The sequence below is a fragment of the Pristiophorus japonicus genome, chromosome 3 (genome assembly GCF_044704955.1).
Source record: "Pristiophorus japonicus isolate sPriJap1 chromosome 3, sPriJap1.hap1, whole genome shotgun sequence".
Classification (NCBI taxonomy): Eukaryota; Metazoa; Chordata; class Chondrichthyes; family Pristiophoridae; genus Pristiophorus; species Pristiophorus japonicus.
In genome coordinates, this window is record NC_091979.1 from 74,198,434 (window position 1) to 74,221,442 (window position 23,009).

The 23,009-nt window shown below is 45.4% G+C and overlaps 1 protein-coding gene across 1 annotated transcript in view; it reads left to right on the forward strand.

The window, feature by feature from the left end:
- LOC139253997 (inactive dipeptidyl peptidase 10-like) overlaps nt 1-23,009 on the forward strand; it is a 963,662-nt gene that overhangs the window by 923,163 nt on the left and 17,490 nt on the right. Inside the window, exons 21-23 of the mRNA XM_070873609.1 lie at nt 9,104-9,298; nt 15,201-15,255; nt 17,515-17,614. Of these exons, the coding sequence (XP_070729710.1) occupies nt 9,104-9,298; nt 15,201-15,255; nt 17,515-17,614 (350 nt within the window). The remainder of the gene's footprint in view (nt 1-9,103; nt 9,299-15,200; nt 15,256-17,514; nt 17,615-23,009) is intronic.

Genomic DNA, 23,009 nt, shown 5'->3' on the forward strand with positions numbered 1-23,009 from the left:
GAGAGCAAGGACCAAGATCCTGCTTCTGCATCAGCGAATGTTGCCCCCTCGGCACCCCCCGCTCCCGTACCCGTACAACCAATGCATCTGCCTTCATCTCCCCCAATGTGGCACCACCTGAGGAGCTCCTTGTCAGGCGCCGTGGAGTGAGGAGGGGAAGGGGTAGAGGTGGGGGGAAAGAAAGTGAGGTGCGTGTGCGCAGGTGATGGCTGTGTTATATCTCCATCTGGGTGTATGCAATTTGTTGCAATGTATGAGGGCTGGGGACCATGCTCCTGCTTTGCCTTTGTATTCTGTGTTGGTGGACATGTTGAACATGTGATTTATGTCAATGGTGGAAAAAGTGGATTGGCAGGGATTGGGTGTTATTGGCTGTGCTACTTATGATTTCAGACCAATGTTGGGATTAAACTTTTGTTATTGAACATAACTTTGTTGCGCATTGTCTCAGATAGCTGGACCATTACACACTGGTGATTCCTCACCAAGAAAGGATTAAATACAACTTAACATCAATCAACATAAACTTTAACTGGCACCAAGATGATGGGCACCATTTTTGTCTGAGCTGCACACACACAGCAGTGTGTCAGCGGTGTCACTCACATCAGTGCTTTTTCAGGCAAATCTTTCCGCGATCAGCTCCTCACGTAAGAGTGGGATTTAACAAATTCCACCCACAAAGCTGGCATTCGTTCTGGTTAGTTCCACTTTTTGTGGGCAGTTTTTTGAGTGAACGATATTGTGGGCAATATGTGTGCGAAGTGGTGAAATTGGCGATGGACGATCTCCATGGCCTTTCGTTTGGGTAAATATGCTCTTTACAACAAAAAACTGGGCGGGCGTTAATAATGAATCTCGCCATTAATTCCATGAGGAAAGTAATACTGGCCGATATTATGGGCGTTGAATTCACCCATTCTGCTGATTCCGCCCCCAAAAAATGGGCTGGCGGTAATATTTTTTCCCGGCGTTAAGCCCATTGGGAAAATAACGCTGCCAAAAAGTCTCCTAAAAAAGCCCATCAGTTTCCATTTTGTGCCAAAATGTGTGATATCTGGGCATTATACTTCATTTCAGCGGTAAAATAGAAACATAGAAACATCGAAAATAGGTGCAGGAGTAGGCCATTCAGTCCTTTGAGCCTGCACCACCATTCAATATGATCATGGCTGATCATGCAACTTTAGTACCCCATTCCTGCTTTCTCTCCATATCCCTTTTTTCCCTTTAGCCATAAGGGCCACATCTAACTCCCTTTTAAATATATCTAATGAACTGGTCTCAACAACTTTCTGTGGTAGAGAATTCCACAGGTTCACAATTCAAAATGGGTGTTAAGTGGGCATCAAGCATGCAAAAAAAGTGGAGGTTCTAGCCCTATGAGCCTAACATCCCAATGCTTGCTAATCTTTGTGCAATAGTAGATGTGAGTAAAGAGTGATGCTTTCTGAATGTTGGCAGAAAGTGCCAGCTGCTTTGAAGAATCCTGCCTTCAAAAAAATGAATAAGGAATTACAAAAAAGCAGAAAAAGGGCAATTTAGCTAGTTATGGTCGTGCGCAAGGTCATTAATAAAGCTGGTGATTTGTCACAACATGATATTCCATGATTTTATAATTATCTGATTTTTCCTCCATGTAGCATGATTTTTTTTTCAGGTAACTTTTTATAGGATTATTTTAAAAAATCTGCTGCTAACAGTTTATTGACTCAAATTTTGTGGTAAGAATAACGGTGAGACTATTGGCACTCATCATTATTAAGGAGTAAATCGAACATCAACTTCTGGCATCCTCACATGTGGTGTTAAATATGGAAATCAGGAAGTTGCTGTCCGAGTTGCCCTGCTCCCCCACAAGCTTTGCTACATCGGTACATTTCCAACAGACTCATCATTCACATACGTGCAATGATGTAAAGTTGGGGCACTCTCCCACTAGGTGCCCACTAAACACAGCAGAAAAGTTGGGGCTTGTCCATTCAAGTGTAAGTGAATTTTTAATGGCATGGTAAGTCTTAATTACTTCCAACCTCTCTGGAACTGAAAATTAACTTTTACAAGTGTGGAGTCTCATTCCTTCAGATTTTAATTATCGTTGGAAACTTTTTTTCTAATTTTTAAAAAATGTTACTTTATCTTTCTATCCCTTTTATCGCTCTCTCTTAACCCCATCTTGCCCTTTCTTCATTTTACTTTCTGAATATAATTTTACATTCTAATTTACACTTCATGGTTTAGACTCCTTGTGTCTCAGTAAGGACTCTTCAATCTGATTGGTTAAGGAGACACGCCTTTGCTCGCCCTGTTCATACAGGTTCCAGATCCCCTCCCTGTAGAGCGCGCCGCGTTGTTTTGGCTCTCTAATTACTGCAAATTGCAGTGTAAAAGCGCACAAAAAAATCTGTGGGCAAGTGTAAGTGTAATGAACAGTGCATGTTCGCTGTTCGTTCACCGCTGATCGCAAAATCCGGGTCATTGTGCTTTTTAAGATAATGGAATCTAAACTTCAACACAAAGATCAACTGTGTAGCAATGTATAGATCAGCTGTAGCACAGTCAAATTATAGTGCCATCTACAGCTGGTATAGTAGAATACTTTCAGTCCAGATACTCCAGGTGATGATCCCCAGGCTCAAACTTGGGTTTCTACCATCTCAAAAGGCACAATTTGATTTGATAGCATTAGATTTTAACAGAAAATTCCCTTCAAATCATAACATTTCTGCCAATACAATCAGCTCTTTTCAAATTCACTATAACGTTTCTCAATTTTAGGTAAAACAATCTCGCAATTTTGGGGTAAATTTCTAAGCTTAGTCTTTAATGATAAACACAGGCAGCATTCTGCAGCTGCAGAGTATTTTACTCCAGATGAGAGCTAGCATTATAATTGGAGGTGAAGAGGACAAACTAGGAGCACAGAGACACAAGTGACATGTGACTTACAGTATGTATTCCCCATGCATTAGCTATCTCACAACAGTCAACTCCCTGGGCACGAAGAAGAAATAGTACTTGAGCTTCAGACTCACCAGGGAAGCTATTACTAAATCGAGCAGAGTGTGTAATGAAAGGAAGAAAAAAAGATTGTGCATTTATATAGCGCCTTTCATAACCTCAGGATGTCCCATAGCGCTTTACAACCAATTAAGTACTTTAGAAATGTAGTCACTGTTGTAATCAAGGGAAACGGGAAAGCCAATTTGCGCACAGCAAGATCCCACAAACTGCAGTGAGAGAATGGCTGGATATTCTGTGTTTTTTAAATGAATGTTGGTTGAGGGATAAATATTAGCCAGGACACTAGGGAGAACTTCTTCAAAATAGTTCTATGGGATCTTTCACATCCACCTGAGGGGGCCGATACGGCCTTGGTTTATTGTTTAATCCGAAAGACGGCGCTCCCGACAGTGCAACACTCCCTCAGTACTGCACTGGAGTGTCAACCTAGATTTTGTGTTCAAGTGTCTGAAGTGAAGTTTGAACCCACAACCTTCTGACTCAGAGGCGAGAGTGCTACCATCGAGCCATGGCTGACACCTATCCACAATGCCGATTTTGCCTTCCGCCAGTGAAAGTTAAAATTTACCCCAAGATGGATGACTTTAACTATGAGGCCGCCGGCCGCCCCATCCCTCCTGCGGGTGGCCTGTTCCATTTAGGGGGTCGGGCTTCATCAACATTTCACAGACGAACTGAATATCCCCGAACAAGCTTCAGGCCTGCGAAATATCAGGCAGCCTAGAGGGCAACCTGGCAAGCAGAAAGGTACGTTTGGACTCCAGAAGGGGAGAGGGATGATTGTCAAGAGTGCGGTGGGTGGGTTGGGGGGAGCCTAGGTTGGGAGTGGTCCATATTATTCTTGTGGAGCCCAGAGGTTGTAGTGCCTCTGCACCTTGTTACAAACTCACACGAGGCATGTAGATATCAGACACGGTCACTCTGTGACCTTCACTTTATTCTCAGGACCAAGGAGTGCTGACTCTGGGTGGGACCTCCCCTTTGATACCAGGAAACCCAGGTGAGGAGTGTCTCCCGCAAGCTCACCCCCTGTGGTCAGGGTGTGCATTTCAATGGTACAGGCACAGTGTGCATGAGTTACAGTTACATAACTATTGTAATTGCAAGATGGTGAAATACATGACATCACCTCCTCCTTAAATCTTTTAGTTTCAGAGGTTAAGTCTATCGGGTGGTCGACGCTCTCTCGTGGAGCGCCGCAGTTGTGGCTCTGGTGGCTGAGCCTCAGCACGCGTCTCTGTCACTTGAGGTGATTCCAGCCTGTCCAGACTGGCCATAGGGACTGTGCATGCTGAGGGCTGTCTTTGTTGCTCGTATGCTGGCAGTGGTGTGGGTGCTATCTCATCATGCTCTTCTTCTGGTTCCTCCGTGTCTATGCTGAACCTTGTCTTTACTTGGTCCAAGTGTTTGCGGCATATCTGCTCATTGTTTAGTCTGATCACAATGACCGTTTCCTTCTTTGCCAATTACGGTGTCCTCAAGCCATTTGGGTCCCAAAGCATGGTTAAGAACAAATACCGGGTCATCCATTTCTGTACACCTCCCCCTTGAGCCTCGATCATGGAGCTCGGTTTGGGACTGGCGCTTGCCCTCAACAATGTCTGCTCGGTCTGGCTGAATGAGGGACAACCACATCTTGAGCATGCGTTTCATGGCGGGACTCCCGTGAGCAAGTGCGGCCGGGACCTGTAGGCCAGCAGGAGGCGCGATAGGCGATACTGAAGGGAGGATCCTTGGATGCGTAGCATGCCCTGCTTTATGACTTGGACCGCCCGTTCCGCCTTGCCATTGGAGGCCGGCTTGAATGCCGCTGTCCGGACGTGCTTGATCCCATTGCCCGACATAAACTCCTGGAATTTACGGCTGGTAAAACACGGGCCATTGTCACTGACCAGGATATCTGGCAAGCCGTGGGTCATGAAAACCGTATGCAGACTCTCCACAGTGATGGATGTCGTGCACAAGTTCAATATGATGCACTCGATCCACTTCGAGTATGCATCGACAACGATCAGGAACATTTTCCCCATGAACGGGCCCGCATAGTCTACGTGAATGAGTGACTATGGCCTGGTGGGCCAGGGCCACGGGCTGAGTGGAGCCTCCCTGGGGGCATTGCCCAGCTGGGCACATGTCGTGCACCTGCGAACCAAGTGTTCCAGGTCTGAGTCAATCCCCGGCCACCATACATGTGACCGGGCAATGGCCTTCATTAACACGATGCCAGGGTGCTCGCTGTGGAGTTCCCTGATGAACGCTTCCATTCCTTTCTGGGGCATGATTACCTGGCTGCCCCATAACAGGTGGTCGGCTTGGATGGAGAGTTCATACACCCGTCTCTGAAACGGCCTGACTTCCTCGGGGCACGCCCTGTGTGCGGGCGCCCAATTCCCAGTCAGGACACATTTCTTTATCATGGATAGGAGGGGGTACCTGATGGTCCAGAGTTTGATCTGTCGGGCTGTGATGGGGGAGCCCGCAGTGTCAAAAGCCTCAACGGCCATGACCATCTCAGCGCTCTGCTCCGACGCCCCCTCGGTGGTGGCCAGTGGGAGCTTGCTGAGTGCGTCAGCGCAATTTTCGGTGCCTGGCCGGTGCCGTATGGTGTAGTCATATGCAGCCAGCGTGAGGGCCCATCGCTGTATGCGAGCTGATGCGTTAGCGTTGACGGCCTTGCTGTCGGACAACAGGGATGTTAATGGCTTTTGGTCCATCTCTAGCTCGAACTGTCTACCGAAAAGGTACTGGTGCATCTTTTTCACACCGTACACACACGCGAGTGCCTCCTTCTCGACCATGCCGTATCCACGCTCTGCCTGGGAGAGCGACCTGGAGGCGTAAGCCACCGGTTGGAGTCGGCCATCATCGTTACCCTGCTGCAACATGCACCCAACCCCGTAGGATGATGCATCGCATGTTAAAAACAGTTTTTTACAGGGGTCATACAAAGTCAACAGTTTGTTGGAACACAGCAGGTTCCTCGCCTTATTGAAAGCCCAATCTTGACAATCCCCCCAAAACCATTCACACCCTTTATGGAGGAGCATGTGTAATGGCTCGAACAATGTGCTTAAGTTCGGCAGAAAGTTCCCAAAATAGTTCAAAAGTCCCAGGAATGATTGCAACTCCGACGTGTTGCCGGGCCTGGGCGCCCAGCGAATCGCCTCAGTTTTTGATTCAGTGGGCCGGATCCCATCTGCGGCAACCCTCCTGCCCAGGAACTCGACCTCTGGGGCCAAAAACACGCACTTGGCCTTTTTCAGCCGCAAGCCTACCCGATCCAATCGGCGTAGCACCTCCACCAGTTGCGGAGGTGTTCCTCGGTGTCTCGACCCGTTATAAGGATATCGTCTTGGAATACGACCGTTCCAGAGATGGACTTGAGCAAGCTTTCCATGTTTCGCTGAAAGGTAGCCGCTGCCGAACGAATGCCAAACGGACACCTGTTGTAGACAAATAATCCTTTGTGCATCGTGATGGTGGACAGAAGCATGGAATCTTCAGCCAGCTCCTGAGTCATGTAGGCCGAAGTGAGGTCCAGCTTCGTGAACAGCTTTCTACCTGCCAGCGTGGCAAAGAGGTCCTCCGCTCTCAGGAGCGGGTATTGGTCTTGCAGCGACACTCGGTTGATGGTGGCTTTGTAGTCGCTACAAATCCTAACCGAGCCATCTGCTTTGAGGATGGGAACGATGGGACTTGCCCAGTCGCTGAATTCAACAGTCGAAATTATGCCCTCTCTGAGCAGCCTGTCCAGTTCACTTTCAATTTTCTCATGCATCACGTAGGGCACCGCTCTGGCTTTGAGGTGCACTGGTCTGGCGTCTGGAGTGATGCGTATCACTACTTTAGTGCCCTTGAACATTCCGACACCGGGTTGAAAGAGTGACTCGAATTTTTGCAATACCTGCGAGCATGAACTTCGCTCCACAGATGAAATGGCGTGCACATCCCCCCATTTCCAATTCATCTCAGCTAGCCAACTCCTTCCCAAAAGCGCGGGCCATTTCTCGGAACAATCCAGAGTGGCAGCCAGTTCTGTAATCCATTATGCGTTACCATCAAGTTTGCACTGCCCAGCACTGGAATGATCTCTTTGGTGTATGTACGTAGCTGCGTCTCAATGCATTCCAGTTTGGGCCTGCTAGCTCTGTGTGGCCATAGTCTCTCAATTATTGGGCGCTCATGAGTGACTGGCTCACGCCTGTATCCAGCTCCATGTGCACCGGGATGCCATTCAGTAAGACTTTCATTATCATGGGTGGCGTTTTAATGTATGAGCTGTGGACGTCAGCCACATGAACTCTCTGAACTTCAGCATCCATGGTTGTTCCCCAGGCCTCATCCTGCATTGCAGACCCCTCGTCTGGTTCCTCTGTCTCGCAGACTAGCCTCACTACTACCTTTTTGCACATCCTGGCCAAGTGTCCACTAACATTACAAATCCTACAGGTATAAAGCTGGAACCTGCAGCTTTTGGCAGTGTGTCTACCCCCACACCTCCAGCATGAGCTGAGATTGCTGTTACCAAAAGGACTATTCCCAGGCATTCCTCTCTGATGGCCCGTTTGGCCATTTCTAAGCACTCTGATGGAGGGTATTAATGGTCCCATCACGGGATGCATTGTTCCTCGTGATGGCTTGAATTGCCGATCCCCTTTCCATTGTCCCTGTTGCAGACGCACCCTGGGGCTTGTTGCTGCCTGGGCGGTGTCGAATTGCCCTTGCCTGCCTGCGGGGTTATGTATCATTTTTACAACATTAACTCCCTGGTTCATCGCAACGTTAAAACTAGGGCTGCATGCGTAAATTAGCTTGGTCTCCTCTTCCCCTGCCATAAAGGTCTGAGCTATCAACGCCACTCCTTCTGAAGTCAGGTCCTTGGTCTTTATGTGCTTCCTGAAAATGCCGGCATGATTAATGCCCTCGATGAAAAGTCCCACAACATCTCACCCCTGCAGGCATCGGAGAACTTATAGAGACTGGCCAAACGCCGCAGATCCGCCACGAAGTCTGAGACGCTTTGACCCTCCCGACGCCGGTGAGAGTAGAACCGGTGCCGGGCCATGTGTACGCTACTTACGCTTGAGCTGCTCACTGATCAGCTGGCTGTGCTCTTTGAAGGATTTGTCCGCTGGCTTTTGGGGTGCGAGCAGGTCTTTCATCAGCGCATACGTCTGTGGACCGCAGCTGGTCAGTAGATGCGCCCTCCGCTTGTCAGCCGCTGTCTCTTCCAGCCAGTCCTTTGTGACAAAGCTCTGCTGGAGTCTTTCCACAAAGTCGTCCCAGTCCTCACCCACACAGTAGTGTTCCTCTGTGCCATGGTGGCCATCCTCGTGGTTCGGTGATTCCCATTTCTCGTCGCCAAATGTAGTGTCTCTGCACCTTGTTACAAACTCACATGAGGCATGTAGATATCAGACATGGTCACTCTGTGACCTTCACTTTATTCCCAGGACCAAGGAGTGCTGACCCTGGGTGGGATCTCCCCTTTTATACCAGGAAACCCAGGTGAGGAGTGTCTCCCGCAAGCTCATCCCCTGTGGTCAGGGTGTGCATTTCAATGGTACAGGTACAGTGTGCATGAGTTACAGTTACATAACTATTGTCATTGCAAGATGGTGAAATACATGACATACATTTTTTGGGACCTCTTCCTCTTGACCAGTAGATGTGAAGGTTGCTGACATCAATACAAGTTGATATCTTTCCTCCATTTCTGTGGTGCATTTGTAGTTCAGAACTGTTCTAAATTACAGGCAAATCAACATTTATGGCCGTAATGTAAACAGGACTGCAGTTTGATCTGAACAGTGATCTCAGGTAGAAGATAGTTTATTACATTGAGACATATACTGAGCCAGTTGTGATTAAGATAGATAGAAATATACTTTGCCTGACTGTCAAAATATTTCCACAGACCTAAAAATAATGTAATGATCTAAGTTGCTTATAGAAAAGAATAATGCAGAGATTCTTTATGGCATCTTGCTGGGATTTTAAATCTTAATGCTTTATGTCAGAAGCTAAATGCAGTGAAGAATCGTCGATAATAATTACCTTTGTTGTTTGGTATTTGCAGTGACGGAGCCCCAGGGAGCCAGCTGGTTACTGATAAGTTTTGGATTGACTGGGATTCAGTACTTGTCAGCTCTGATAATGTCATCCTTGCTCGCTTTGATGGCCGGGGGAGTGGTTTTCAAGGGCTTAAAATTCTGCAGGACATCCATCGAAGGTTGGGGACAGTGGAAGTCAAAGACCAAATTACAGCAGTGCAGTATGTATTTAAACATCTGTTAGATTTGCAGTTTGGTTGTTTTTCTGCCTTTCGTTCAAGGGTCCTGTCGTGATTTAAAAAAACATTCGGCAAATCTTTATCTGTGGAAGGATGGAGACATGTAAAAGGAGTCAAAGTCATTTTTCTTCTGAGGATGTGCATTAGTGAAAGGGTGATGTGATTTGGTGCAATTTATATCATTGCATTGTCTACTCTACAAAACCTTTTCCTTTTATTTACACTTTTTCACAAGTTCAGTTTCAACCAAAAATCATTTGCACATACATATTTTGTTTGAAAAGATTGAATTCCATTATAGCTTCAATCGATTATATGACATTTCATCAAAGAGAAAGTTGCTCAAGTCTATGAATAATACATGTTATTAATATTGAGTGAAGTGTAATTTTGAGTTAGCCATTTAGAGAACAAGTTCTTTGATGCTATATCTATTATCCCTTTTGCCTTTTCCATCCCATCTCACCATCCTAACATTATCCTCCTTAATTGAGAGAAGTCAGGAATTCTCACTGTCTGCAGAGAATTTTCTCCGCCTGTCCATCTTACAATTCATACGGCACTGCCAAAACTTACCCTCAAGTATAAACCTGACTGTAAATGTCACTTCGGAGTCATAAGCTTTAGTAATAGATTACTCCCTGTTTTGCCCTGTTTAAAAAAAAACACGGAAGTTCTATTTTGGAATATATCAATCATTGCTTTTAATTTTGCTAAAAGAAAGTAACAAACCCTTTGGGACTGAAAATTGGATTCAGTTTTGTGTTTTCTACAGGACAAAATTTGGCTCTTTACAAAGCCAAACCCAATGTCCAAAGTTAAGCTGCTATTTTGAGTTACTTAAGTTTGCTAAATATGTTACTAACATTGAAGACGTTTGCCACTAGACAACCAGGGAGTCTATGAATGAACTGCTACTACAAGGCCACCAAGCACCTAGGGTTCTGAAATTATATGGTCCACCATTAACATGAGACTATCATGGGATTGCATTACCATCCTTCACTACAACTACGCTTTTGGTCAGCAGTCCTAATGACTCCTTCTTTGGCACGGTGTTAATTTGTATTCAATTACACTCCTGTGAAGCATCTTGGGATGTTTTACTACACTAAAGGCACTACATAAATTCAAGTTGTTGTTATAAAAACATAAGAACATAAGAAATAGGAGCAGGAGAAGGCCATACATGGCTGATCCGATCATGGACTCAGGTCCACTTCCCTGCCCGCTCTCCATAATCCCTTACTCCCTTATTGTTTAAGAAACTGTCTATTTCTGTCTTAAATTTATTCAATGTCCAGCTTCCACAGCTCTCTGAGGCAGCGAATTCCACAGATCCACAACCCTCTGAGAGAAGAAATTTCTCCTCATCTCAGCTTTAAATGGGTGGCCCCTTATTCCAAGATTATGCCCTCTAGTTCTAGTCTCCCCTATCAGTGGAAACATCCTCTCTACATCCACCTTGTCAAGCCCCCTCATAATCTTATACGTTTCGATAAGATCATCTCTCATTCTTCTGAATTCCAATGAGTGGAGGCTCAACCTACTCAACCTTTCCTCATAAGTCAACCTCCTCATCTCTGGGATCAACCTTGTGAACCTTCTTTGAACTGTCTCCAAAGCAAGTATATCCTTTCGTAAATATGGAAACCAAAACTGCATGCAGTATTCCAGGTTTGGCCTCACCAATATCCTGTACAACTGTAGCAAGACTTCCCTGCTTTTACACTCCATCCCTTTTGCAATAAAGGCCAAGATTCCATTGGCCTTCCTGATCACTTGCTGTGCCTGCAAACTAACCTTTTGTGTTTCATGCACAAGTACCCCCAGATCCCGCTGTACTGCAGCACTTTGCAATCTTTCTCTATTTAAATAGTCACTTGCTCTTTGATTTTTTCTGCCAAAGTGCATGACCTCACACTTTCCAACATTAAACGCCATCTGCCAAATTTTTGCCCACTCACTTAGCCTGTCTATGTCCTTTAGCAATGTTACACTTTAACATTGAAAAACATCCCAAGCCACTTTACAGAAATATAATTATATAAAAATCAATGGCAAGCTAAATTAGGAGATATTAGGAGGGATGTTTAAAAGCTTGATCAAAGAGGTGAGTTTTAACAAGCGTCTTAAAGGAAGAAGAGCTGGAGAGGCAAAGAGGTTTAAGGAGGGAATTCCCAAGTTTAGAGCTTCACGGCTGATGGCACAGTCGCCAATGGTGGGATGAAAGCATTCAGGGATGCACAAGAGGTCAAGAGGAATGCTGAGTTCATGGAGGGTGTAAGGCTGGAGAGGGTTACAGATGTGAGTGGTTGAAATGATTTAAACACAAGGATTTTAAATTTAATTCATTGGTGGACTGGGAGATAGTGTACTCTCGCCTCCATAGTATCACCTGCCTCTGCTCCTCCTACAGCCCATCTAATGTTGAAACCCTGTGACACCTCCAAACTTGACTATTCCAATGCTCTCCTGGCTCGGCTCCCAGCGAACTAAGGGGTGGTGGGTGAGCAGGACTTGGTGCAAGATAGGATGCAAGTAGCAGATTTTTGGATGAGCTGAAGATTATGGAAGGTGAAGATTGGTAGCCCAGCCAGGCGCGCATTGGAATAGTCAAGTTTGGGAGGTGTCAAAGACATGGATGATGGTTTCGGCATTAGGTGGGCTGAAGCAAGTGCAGAGGTGGACAATATTATGGAGGCAGAAGTACGCGGTCTTAGTGATGGAGAGGAAGTGAGCTCAGAAGCTCAGCATGGGAGCAAATAGAACACTGAGGTTGCAAACAGTCTGGTTCAACCTGAGACAGTGGCCAGGGAGGGGTATTGAATTGGTTGCAAGTGTATTGAATTTATGACAGGTCCAAAGATGATGAATTTGGTCTTTCCAATGTTTAACTGGAGAAAATTGGAGCTCATGCTGGACTGGATGTTGCACAAGCAATCTACCAACGTGGAGACAGTGGAGACTTAGTGAAGAGGTAGTACTGGCTGGCATCAGTATATATGTGGAAGCTGATCGGGGTTGTCAGATAATATATTAGCATGGATAGAGGATTGGCTAACTAACAGAAAACAGAGAGTCGGGATAAATGAATCATTTTCCAGTTGGCAAACAGTGACTAGTGGGGTGCCGCACAGATCGGTGCTGGGTCCTCAACTGTTTACAATCTATATTAATGTCTTGGATGAAGGGACCGAGTGTAATGTAGCTAAGTTTGCTGATGATACAAAGATGATTGGGAAAGCAAATTGTGAGGAGGATACAAAAAATCTGCAAAGGGATATAGACAGGCTAAGTGAGTGGGCAAAGATTTGGCAGATGTGGGAAAATGTGAGGTTATCCACTTTGGCAGAAAAAATAGAAAAGCATATTATAATTTAAGTGGAGAAAAGTTGCAAAGTGCTGCAGTACAGAGAGACCTGGGGAATCTTGTGCATGAAACCCAAAACGTTAGTACGCAGGTACAGCAATTAATCAGGAAGGCAAATGGAATGTTGGCCTTTATTGCAAGGGGGATAGCGTATAAAAGCAGAGAAGTCCTGCTAGAACTGTACAGGATATTGGTGAGGCCACACCTGGAGTACTGCGTACAGTTTTGGTCTCCATTTTTAAGGAAGGATATACTTGCATTGGAGGCTGTTCAGAGAAAGTTCACTAGGTTGATTCCGGAGATGAGGGGGTTGACTTATGAATATAGGTTGAGTAGGTTGGGCCAATACACATTGGAGTTCAGAAGAATGAGAGGTGATCTTATTGAAACTTATAAGATAATGAGGGAGCTCGACAAGGTGGATGCAGAGAGGATATTTCCACTCATAGGGGAAACTAAAACTAGGGAACATAGTCTTAGAATAAGGGGCCACCCATTTAAAACTGAGATGAGGAGAAATGTCTTCTCTCAGAGGGTTGTAAATTTATGGTAATCTCTGGCCCAAAGAGCTGTGAAGGCTGGGTCATTGAATATATTTAAGGCGGAGATAGGCAGATTTTTGAGTGATAAGGTAGTAAAGGGTTATGGGGAGCGGGCAGGGAAGTGGAGTTGAGTCCATGATCAGTTCAGCCAGGATCTTATTGAATGGCGGAGCAGGCTCGAGGGGCCAAATGGCCTACTCCTGCTCCTATTTCCTATGTTCTTATTTTCTTATGATCTGTTGTCTTTAAATTATGTCGCCAAGGGGCAGAATGTAGATGAGGAAGAGGAGGGATCCAAGGATGACACTTGGGAATCTCCAGAGTTAACCATGCAGAGGTGGGAAGAGAAGCCATTGCTGGAGATGATCTTGCTTTGATTGAAGGTTAAGAGTGGAACTAAACGATAGCAGTCCCACTGAGTTAGATAATGGAGGAGGGGTGTTGGAGGATTGACCATGTCAAAAGCTGTTGAAAGGTTGAGGAGGGATAGTGCAGCATGATCACAGACAATGTAATTTGCGATTTTGATTAGGACCATTTCAATACTGTGACAGAGGCGGAACCCTGATTGAAAAGATTGAAAAATGGAGTTGTGTGCTTGGAGTTGGAAGGTATTAACACGTTCAAGGACATTGGAGAGGATGGAGTGGTAGTTTTCAAGGACAGAGGGATGAGGATGGGTTTTATGAAAGTGGGGGCGGGGTGCGGTGATGATGACAGTTTTGAATGGAAGGGGGGCACTACCTGAGAAAAGATAACTGTTTACAATGTCAGCTTGCATGGAGACCAAGATGGGAAGTTGGGTGGTTGGCAGTTTAGTGGAAATGTGGTTACAAGAGCAGAAAGGGAGTTTGATGGAGAAGATGAGCTCAGAGAGGCCATGAGAGAAGACAGGAGAGAATTCAGGGAATCTTGAGGGAGGTTTGGCTTGATGGGCAAGGTAAAGGGGGAGTAAATAGAGGCAGTTGAATGGATGGCCTCGATCAAATAAGTCCATGAGATCCATGTACTTGTTGGAGGTGAGGATGGAAAATCTAGGTGTTTAAGGAGGTGGTTTTTGGTGGAGAAAGAAACTGGGCATTATCTTTGCATTCTCGGATGATCCTGGAGTGGTAAATGATTTTGGCAGACAAGAGCAAGGCTTGATGTGGTCCAGCCAGATCTGATGATGGACGGCTAAACCTTGGACCTAAGGAGATGAAGATGGGGGCCAAAGCCTACAAAGTTGGGAGTGTGAAAGTGCAGTTGTAATTAACTTGGGGAGAGTTTGTGCTGGGGCAGATGCAGAAGCAAGTGAGATTGGAACAGGGGGAGGTGAGTGGTAGGGGGGAAATGGGTGGTGAGGAATACAAGGAAGTGGTTAGAGATGGCTTTGTCAGTGAACGAGACATTGGGAATAGCGAGGCCATGTGAGCTGGCAAAGTCAAGGTGCGGGCCATAAATATGGGTAGAAGAGTTTATATGGATAAAGAGGGAGAGGAGGGCAGTGAAAAATGAGGAGAGAGGACAAGGTGAGTTCAGATGGAGTTTGAAATTACAGAGGATGAGGAGTCGTTCAGAATAGACAAGCTCACATATGTTCCACTAAGAATAGCACCAGATTGCCAAGCAACAAACACGTTTTTTAAAAGATTGTCTTGTTGTAGCACCAGTCATGGCAGGGAAACTTACAGTGGGACATATAAAATGTACCAGCCTTGATGCACTTTTATTATTAAAACAAAACCTCCTTAACCTGAAATGATCCACATTGGGCATAAGACACACATTCAATACACCCCAGAGGTCTTCTGTTCAATTCATATCTCACTCCTCGTAATTATGAATGTTTATTTAATGTGTTTCATGGGGCCCATCTTATAGGCCAAGCCTTTTTGTTCAGTTATGAAAATTTAAATATTTATAGCTTTAAGATGGGAAAAGTTTTACCTTAAATGGTTTAATTATTATTTTTTCTTTTTTCTTACAGATCGTTGTTGAAATTACCATTTATTGATGCAAACAGAATTGGTGTTTATGGGAAGGTAAACTTCAAAATACTTCAGTTGTAACAAATTATATCCCTTAACAAGTTCTGGGCTGAATGTTACCCTTGACTGGTGTATCAATACCAATGTTCTATGTCTTACGGCATTGTTTTACCTATTTTGTTTGGCAGTGCAAAAAGCACAATAAATAATTATTATTTTAAAACTATTTTAGTACACTTTCATATTAGTGTAATAATAATTTTTATCATTTGTGCAGCATATGCACCACTTCGCTGTTGAGTATTATGTGCTAAAATCAATCAGATATAATCAACTGAGTCTCAAGCTTTTATGGTGCACTGCAAAAAATGCAGCACAGTAAATGGCAGACACTATGCAATTTGACAGGATGACAGATACAGACCGCAAAGCAGATCGACAAAAAAATACATGAAGCAGCAACATAGAAATGAGGCAAAACAGTGTTTCAATCAGTTGTAATTTCTTGCTTTTTTATATTTAGTAAAGACTATTGGGTGGTAACTTTTACCTTCAACGCTTGGGTGTTAAACTGGCGGAGCAGATCGTCCATCCATTATAGAACCCAACGAACTTTCATACTTGTTGCAGGCTACTAGTTTGCCCTTCAAGCGGTGAAGGTGAAAATTACTACCCTGTATTTCCAAATTGAAAAGTTTAAACTCCTGTCACTGTTCTCTTTTCAAAATCAGATGGTTCAGTTTTATGAAGGTCATTGAGAACGGTATTGTAATTTTGGATTATATAGTCTTTCACTCATAGCAATATCTTCATTAAAGCACAAATCTAATTATGATTGTAGGTATAGATATACAGCAATAAGTAAAGTATTTCAGGCAGATGCCTTAACAACTATATTGAGGGGCGATATTTGTTTCAGAAATTAAACACCATAATGCACAACGCATTCTAAATGGTTATGACAAAGTGTCCATAAACAATCAGTCATTTATAACATTGATGAGGGCAGAATACTAATGATAGCAGATTGGCATTCTACTAAGTCGAACTACAGCACGTGGACAACGCTTGCGTCTGCGCACACTCAGAAGCTGAACTCCAAGCCATCGTCATCACCTTCACTGAGGGGTACAAAAGCATGGGCATTATGCTAAACATCTGCAAGACAAAGGTCCTCCACCAACCTGACCCTGCGACACAGCACTGCCCCCCCCAGTCATCAAAATCCATGACTTGGCCTTGGACAACGTGGACCATTTCCCATACCTTGGGAGTCTACTGCAAGGGCAGACATCGATGACGAGGTCCAACACTGCCTCTAGTGTGCCAGTGCAACCTTCGGTCGCCTGAGGAAGAGACTGTTTGAAGACCAACACCTCAAATCTGGCACCAAGCTTATGGTCTACAGGGCAGTAGTGATACTTGCCCTCCTATATGTTTCAGAGATGTCGACTATATACAGCAGACACCTCAAAGCGCTAGAGAAGTACCACCAGCGCTGCCTCCGCAAGATTCTGCAAATCCATTGGGAGGATAGATGCACCGTCAGTGTTCTCGCTCATGGCCAACATCCCCAGCATCGAAGCACTGACCGCATTCGACCAGTTCCGTTGGGCGGGCCACGTCGTCCGCATGCCTGACACGAAACTCCCTAAGCAAGTGCTCCATTTGGAACTCCTACACAGCAAGCGAGCCCAGGTGGTAGAGGAAACATTTCATGGACACCCACAAAGCCTCCTTGATAAAGTGTAACATTCCCATCGACACCTGGAAATCCCTGGCCCAAGACCACCCAAAGTGAAGGAAGAGCATCCGGGAGGGCGCTGAGCACCTCGATTTTCGTCGCCGAGAGCATGCAGAAACCAAGCGCAGGCAGTGGAAGGAGCGTGCGGAAAACTAGACTCCCCACCCACCCTTTCCTTCAAACACTGTCTGCCCCACCTGTTACAGAGACTGTAATTCCCGCATTGGACTGTACAGCCACCCGAGAACTCACTTTTAGAGTGGAAGCAAGTCTTCCTCGATTTCGAGGGACTGCCTATGATGATGGAATGGAAAGGATAATCGGTCGGGGTGTAAAAAGCTAGCAATCTGCTTTTGCCAGTTTTCTATCGCCATCAAAGTTGAAAATTTACCCAGTCTATTTCTCTTCGACTCTCAATAGTAATAATGTAAAACAGCTCTTAAAACACACATCAATATAGAACAACAATCTGAATTCATCTTCAAATGTTATAAATGATCTAGCTATTTAATCTTACACATTTTAAAAACAGAACTATTAAAAAGTAAGATTTTGTTTCACTTTGACAGGCATATGGAGGTTATGTCACATCCATGATTCTTAGTTCCACTGACAGAATCTTCAAATGTGGAGTTGCTGTGGCACCAATTACTGACTGGAAATTGTATGGTAAGTAAACAATAAAAATCGTAAGTCATTTCATGTAAGTATTGGCACTATAGCGGGTGTTAGTTCAATGCTGAAAATTCAAATCTCTTCTTTACATTCTGTGGCAAAGAAAGATAAATCTGCAGTTAACTTTTGTATTCAACCTTGCAGACCAAATCATTGAGGTAAAAACTCATCTTGGGCAGTCGTGCAAAATGGATGGTATCGCATTGGTCACCTGGCATTCCTGTTATTTACAGAAAATGCTGGAAATCTCAGCGGGTCAGACAGCATCTGTGGAGAGAAGCAGAGTCAGTGCTGTCTGACCTGCTGAAATTTCCAGCATTTTCTGTTTATTTTTCAGATTCCAGCAACCGCAGTATTTTGCTTTTGTGTGCCTGTTATTTAGTTTCATTGGCGTATAACATAGAAACGTAGAAACATAGAAAATAGGTGCAGGAGTAGGCCATTCAGCCCTTCGAGCCTGCACCACCATTCAATAAGATCATGGCTGATCATTCCCTCAGTAGCCCTTTCCTGCTTTCTCTCCATACCCCTTGATCCTTTATCCGTAAGGGCCATATCTAACTCCCTCTTGAATATATCCAATGAACTGACATCAACAACTCTCTGCGGCAGGGAATTCCATAGGTTAACAACTCTCTGAGTGAAGAAATTTCTCCTCATCTCAGTCCTAAATGGCCTACTCCTTATCCTAAGACTGTGTCCCCTGGTTCTGGACTTCCCTAACATCGGGAACATTCTACCCGCATCTAACCCGCATCCGTCCCGTCAGAATCTTATATGTTTCTATGAGATCCCCTCTCATCCTCCTAAACTCCAATGTATAAAGGCTCAGTTGATCCAGTCTCTCCTCGTATGTCAGTCCAGTCATCCCTGGAATCAGTCTCGTGAACCTTCGCTGCACTTCCTCAATAACAAGAACACCCTTCCTCAGATTAGGAGACCAAAACTGAACACAATATTCCAGGTGAGGCCTCACCAAGGCCCTGTACAACTGCAGTAAGACCTCCCTGCTCCTATACTCAAATCCCCTAGCTATGAAGGCCAACATACCATTTGCCTTCTTCACCGCCTGCTGTACCTGTATGCCAACTTTCAATGACTGATCAACCATGACACCCAGGTCTCGTTGCACCTCCCCTTTTCCTAATCTGCCGTCATTCAGATAATATTCTGTCTTCGCGTTTTTGCCCCCAAAGTGGATAACCTCACATTTATCCACATTATACTGCATCTGCCATGCCCACCCACCTAACCTGCCCAAGTACCCTGCAGCCTCTTAGCGTCCCCTTCACAGCTCACACCACCACCCAGTTTAGTGTCATCTGCAAACTTGGAGCTTTTACACTTAGTTCCTTCATCTAAATCATTGATGTATATTGTAAAGAGCTGAGGTCCCAGCACTGAGCTATGTGGCACTCCACTAGTCACTGCCTGCCATTCTGAAAAGGACCCTTTTATCCCGACTCTCTGCTTCCTGTCTGCCAACCAGTTCTCTATCCACGTCAGTATATTACCCCCAATACCATGTGCTTTGATTTTGCACACCAATCTCTTGTGTGGGACCTTGTCAAAAACTTTTTGAAAGTCCAAATACACCACATCCACTGGTTCTCCCTTGTCGACTCTACTAGTTACATCCTCAAAAAATTTCAGAAGATTTGTCAAGCATGATTTCCCCTTCATAAATCCATGCTGACTTGGACCAATCCTGTCACTGCTTTCAAAATGCGCTGCTATTTCATCCTTAATAATTGATTCCAACATTTTCCCCACTACTGATGTCAGGCTAACCGGTCTATGATTACCCTTTTTCTCTCTCCCTCCCTTTTTAAAAAGTGGTGTTACATTAGCTTCCCTCTAGTGCATAGGAACTGACCCAGAGTTGATAGACTGTTGGAAAATGATCACCAATGCATCCACTATTTCTCGGGCCATTTCCTTAAGTACTCTGGGATGCAGACTATCAGGCCCCAGGGATTTATTGGCCTTCAATCCCATCAATTTCCCTAACACAATTTCCCATCTGATAAGGATATCCTTCAGTTCCTCCTTCTCACTAGACCCTCGGTCGCCTGGTACTTCCGAAAGGTTATTTGTGTCTTCCCTCGTGAAGACAGAACCAAAATATTTGTTCAATTGGTCTGCCATTTCTTTGTTCCCCATTATAAATTCACCAGAATCCGACTGCAAGGGACCTACGTTTGTCTTCACTAATCTTTTTCTCTTCACATATCTATAGAAGCTTTTGCAGTCAGTTTTATGTTCCCGGCAAGCTTCTTCTCATACTCTATTTTCTCCCTCTTAATTAAACCCTTTGTCCTCCTCTGCTGAATTCTAAATTTCTCCCAGTCCTCACGTTTGCTGCATTTTCTGGCCAATTTATATGCCTCTTCCTTGGATTTAAGACTATCCTTAATTTCCTTTGTTAGCCATGGTTGAGCCACCTTCCCCATTTTATTTTTACTCCAGACAGGGATGTACATTTGCTGAAGTTCATCCATATGATCTTTAAATGTTTGCCATTGCCTATCCACCCTCAACCCTTTAAGTGTCATTTGCCAGTCTATTCTAGCCAATACAGATGGCAAGTCTACTCTAGCCAATACAGGCGGCCAATACAATGCCACCCATTTTGCACTCTTGCCCAAGATGCATCAGCATCGCACATTTAGTCTCAGTTTGCATATGCAAATAAGGGGCCAAACGCCTGCTTGATGCTGCCTGTGCAAGATTGGTTTGCCCTGAGGAAAACCCAGGTCTGTATGAGGCCCAACAGGCGGTCCCTAAAGGGTGCCACTAAAAAGGTAAGTCTGTTAAAAATATTCAACTGAATGTGGAGCTGGGCGGAGTAGGAGTGCTCTCCATTTAACCTGCCTTTTGCCCGCCCTGATCACTGCCGACTGCTCCCCTCCCTCACGATTTATCGCCCTCCCTCCCAATATGATCGCACCACTTCCTGACCCAATCACATCTCTTCCCTACTTGATTGCACTGCTTTAACCACTTACCTAAGGACTGCTACTGGCATCTCAGCAGCCTAATCTTTCAATCCTCTTGACTGGTGAGTTGTCTGATTATGCCTGGTAGACGTAATTTAAATAAGGCCCAATGTCAGGTGTGCCTTCGAACTATTCATTCAGCTGCAGGTATCAAAGTTATCAAGGAAAGCCTCATCCAAACTGTCTCAGGGCAAGTATGTATTTATTGGACCCGAAATTCAGTACCGCTGGAAAGCCGGTGCTCCCCCCACCTTTTTGTGGCCACTAGCACCAAAAATATTTTATGGCTTGGTCACCCCATATTCAGCTCCAAAAGTGAACAAATGGGCTCCAGCACTAATGAACCTTTCCAAAGTGGATTTTTCAGCAGTGTGGCTGTCATAATTTGAGCGTTATCACCACTGAGAAATTCAGCATGCAGGTAAGGGTTTCTAATGAGCAAGCTGCCCCTTGCATTTTTAAAGGCCAGGGTTTGCAGCAAGGCCCTGAGGGGGGAAGGAGTTTGGAAAGATGGCTGGTGTAAGAGGTGCAAGGAGAGCCAACAGGTTCACTGATATGGAGCTGGAGCCACTGATGGACGCTTTGGAGGACAGAAGAAGAATACTGTTTCCTGACGTGGGGAGACCTGGCAGACAGCCAGTACATAATGCATGGAGGGAGATTGCAGGGGAGGTGTCAGGCGCCTCCATATATGTGAGGACGCACTCTCTCAGGAGGGTGCTAGCCAGTCGGCACCCGACTCTTCCAGGGTGGCGATGGGTCAACACCTCCCAGCTCTGGGGCGACGGGGATCCTCTTCCTCCTCCTCCTGCGCCTCCTCCTCCTCCTCAGGTGGTACTGCTGGCTCAACCTCCAGCGGCTGTCCCCTCATGATGGCCAGGTTGTGCAGCATGCAGTGGACCATGATGATTATGGAGACCCATTGAGGAGAATACTGCAAGGTGCCACCAGAGCGGTCCAGGCACGGGAACCTCTGCTTAAGGATGCCTATGCACTGCTCGATGATGCACTTGGTAACACAACGAGTGTCATTGTATGCATGCTCTGGCGCTGTCCTGGGGTTCCACAGAGGAGTGAGCAGCCAAGTGTACAGGGGATATCCCTTGTCCCCAAGCAGCCAACCGCAATCCTGATTCGGGCCGGTGAAGACTGCAGGCACACTGGTCTGGCACGGAATGCACAAATCATGGCTGCTGCTTCCCTTGCCCACTGCCTGTCTGCACAGTGCTGACGGCGACGCCTTCTCCTGCGTGCCGCCCTGCTTCTGGCCAGGTGTACCAGGTATCGTCCTCCCAACACTCCTCCCATCCTCAGGGTGAACCCTGCCAAGCAGGTCTCTGCAGCCCACAGGACTCCACTAAAGAGTCAGACCTGAAAGTTGTACAAAAGTACAGGGGTATGTATTCAGCACTCAGCAGATTTAATAGAGCCAAAACAATTATTAAAATTATATGAAAAGATAAATACTACGCATGCTGGAAAATGAAATAAAAACACCAATAATTTATAAAACTATATCAAAAGATAAATACTGTGGATGCACTAATAATTAATAAAACTATATCAAAAAATAAATACTGCGGTTGCATGCTGGAAAATGAAATAAAAACAATAATAAGTAATAAAACTTTTTACCTACCAAAGGGCCCCAGTGGTGCCGCGTTCGAGCACTGCATCGAAAATCTCACGGGGGCACTGCCGAGAAAAGTCCTACCTTTCCCTCAGTGAATTTCGCTGTGTTAGTCCCTTTCCAGCTGCCCTCACATTGCAGAGCTCAGCGCTGGAAATTTCCTTCACAGCGGCTTCACCGCGCCATTTCCGGCAGAAGTGAACACCGCTGAAATCCTCCCCGAGCTGAATATGACTCGGGGAGGGAAAAGCACCCGACCTCGGCAGCCGATCGATTTTTTCGATTGAGCGCCCAAACTCCGCGGAAGCTGTCCCTTCGGACACGGTAAATTTCGGGCCCATTGTGTTTGGCCAGTTTAGTCTGTACTGACAGAGAGGGCTCAACCTGTGGGTGTCTAGAGAAGAAGTAATCATCTATTGTCCTTGGCCTTGTTGGTTAGCTTTTTATTCACTTTGGGGGAGATACAGGTCTTCAATGCTGTACTGGAGAGGTTGCAATAGTGTGCCCTTGCAATGTATAATCATACTGCGGATACATCAATTTGGCTTTCTGATTATCCACTTTTTTGGATTTTTTGGATCTAAATGAAGTCAATGCTCAGAAAAAGAATTCACAGACACATGGGGCAAAAAATTGATCATAGCCCGGTTTGAAGCGGTGATACCGCTAACTTTAGCGCCGGGTGATGTTTACCGCCTCCAACCGGGATATTAATTTTTAGCGCCCCAAGAGCAGAGTGGAGCGCTAAGGGTTGAATTCC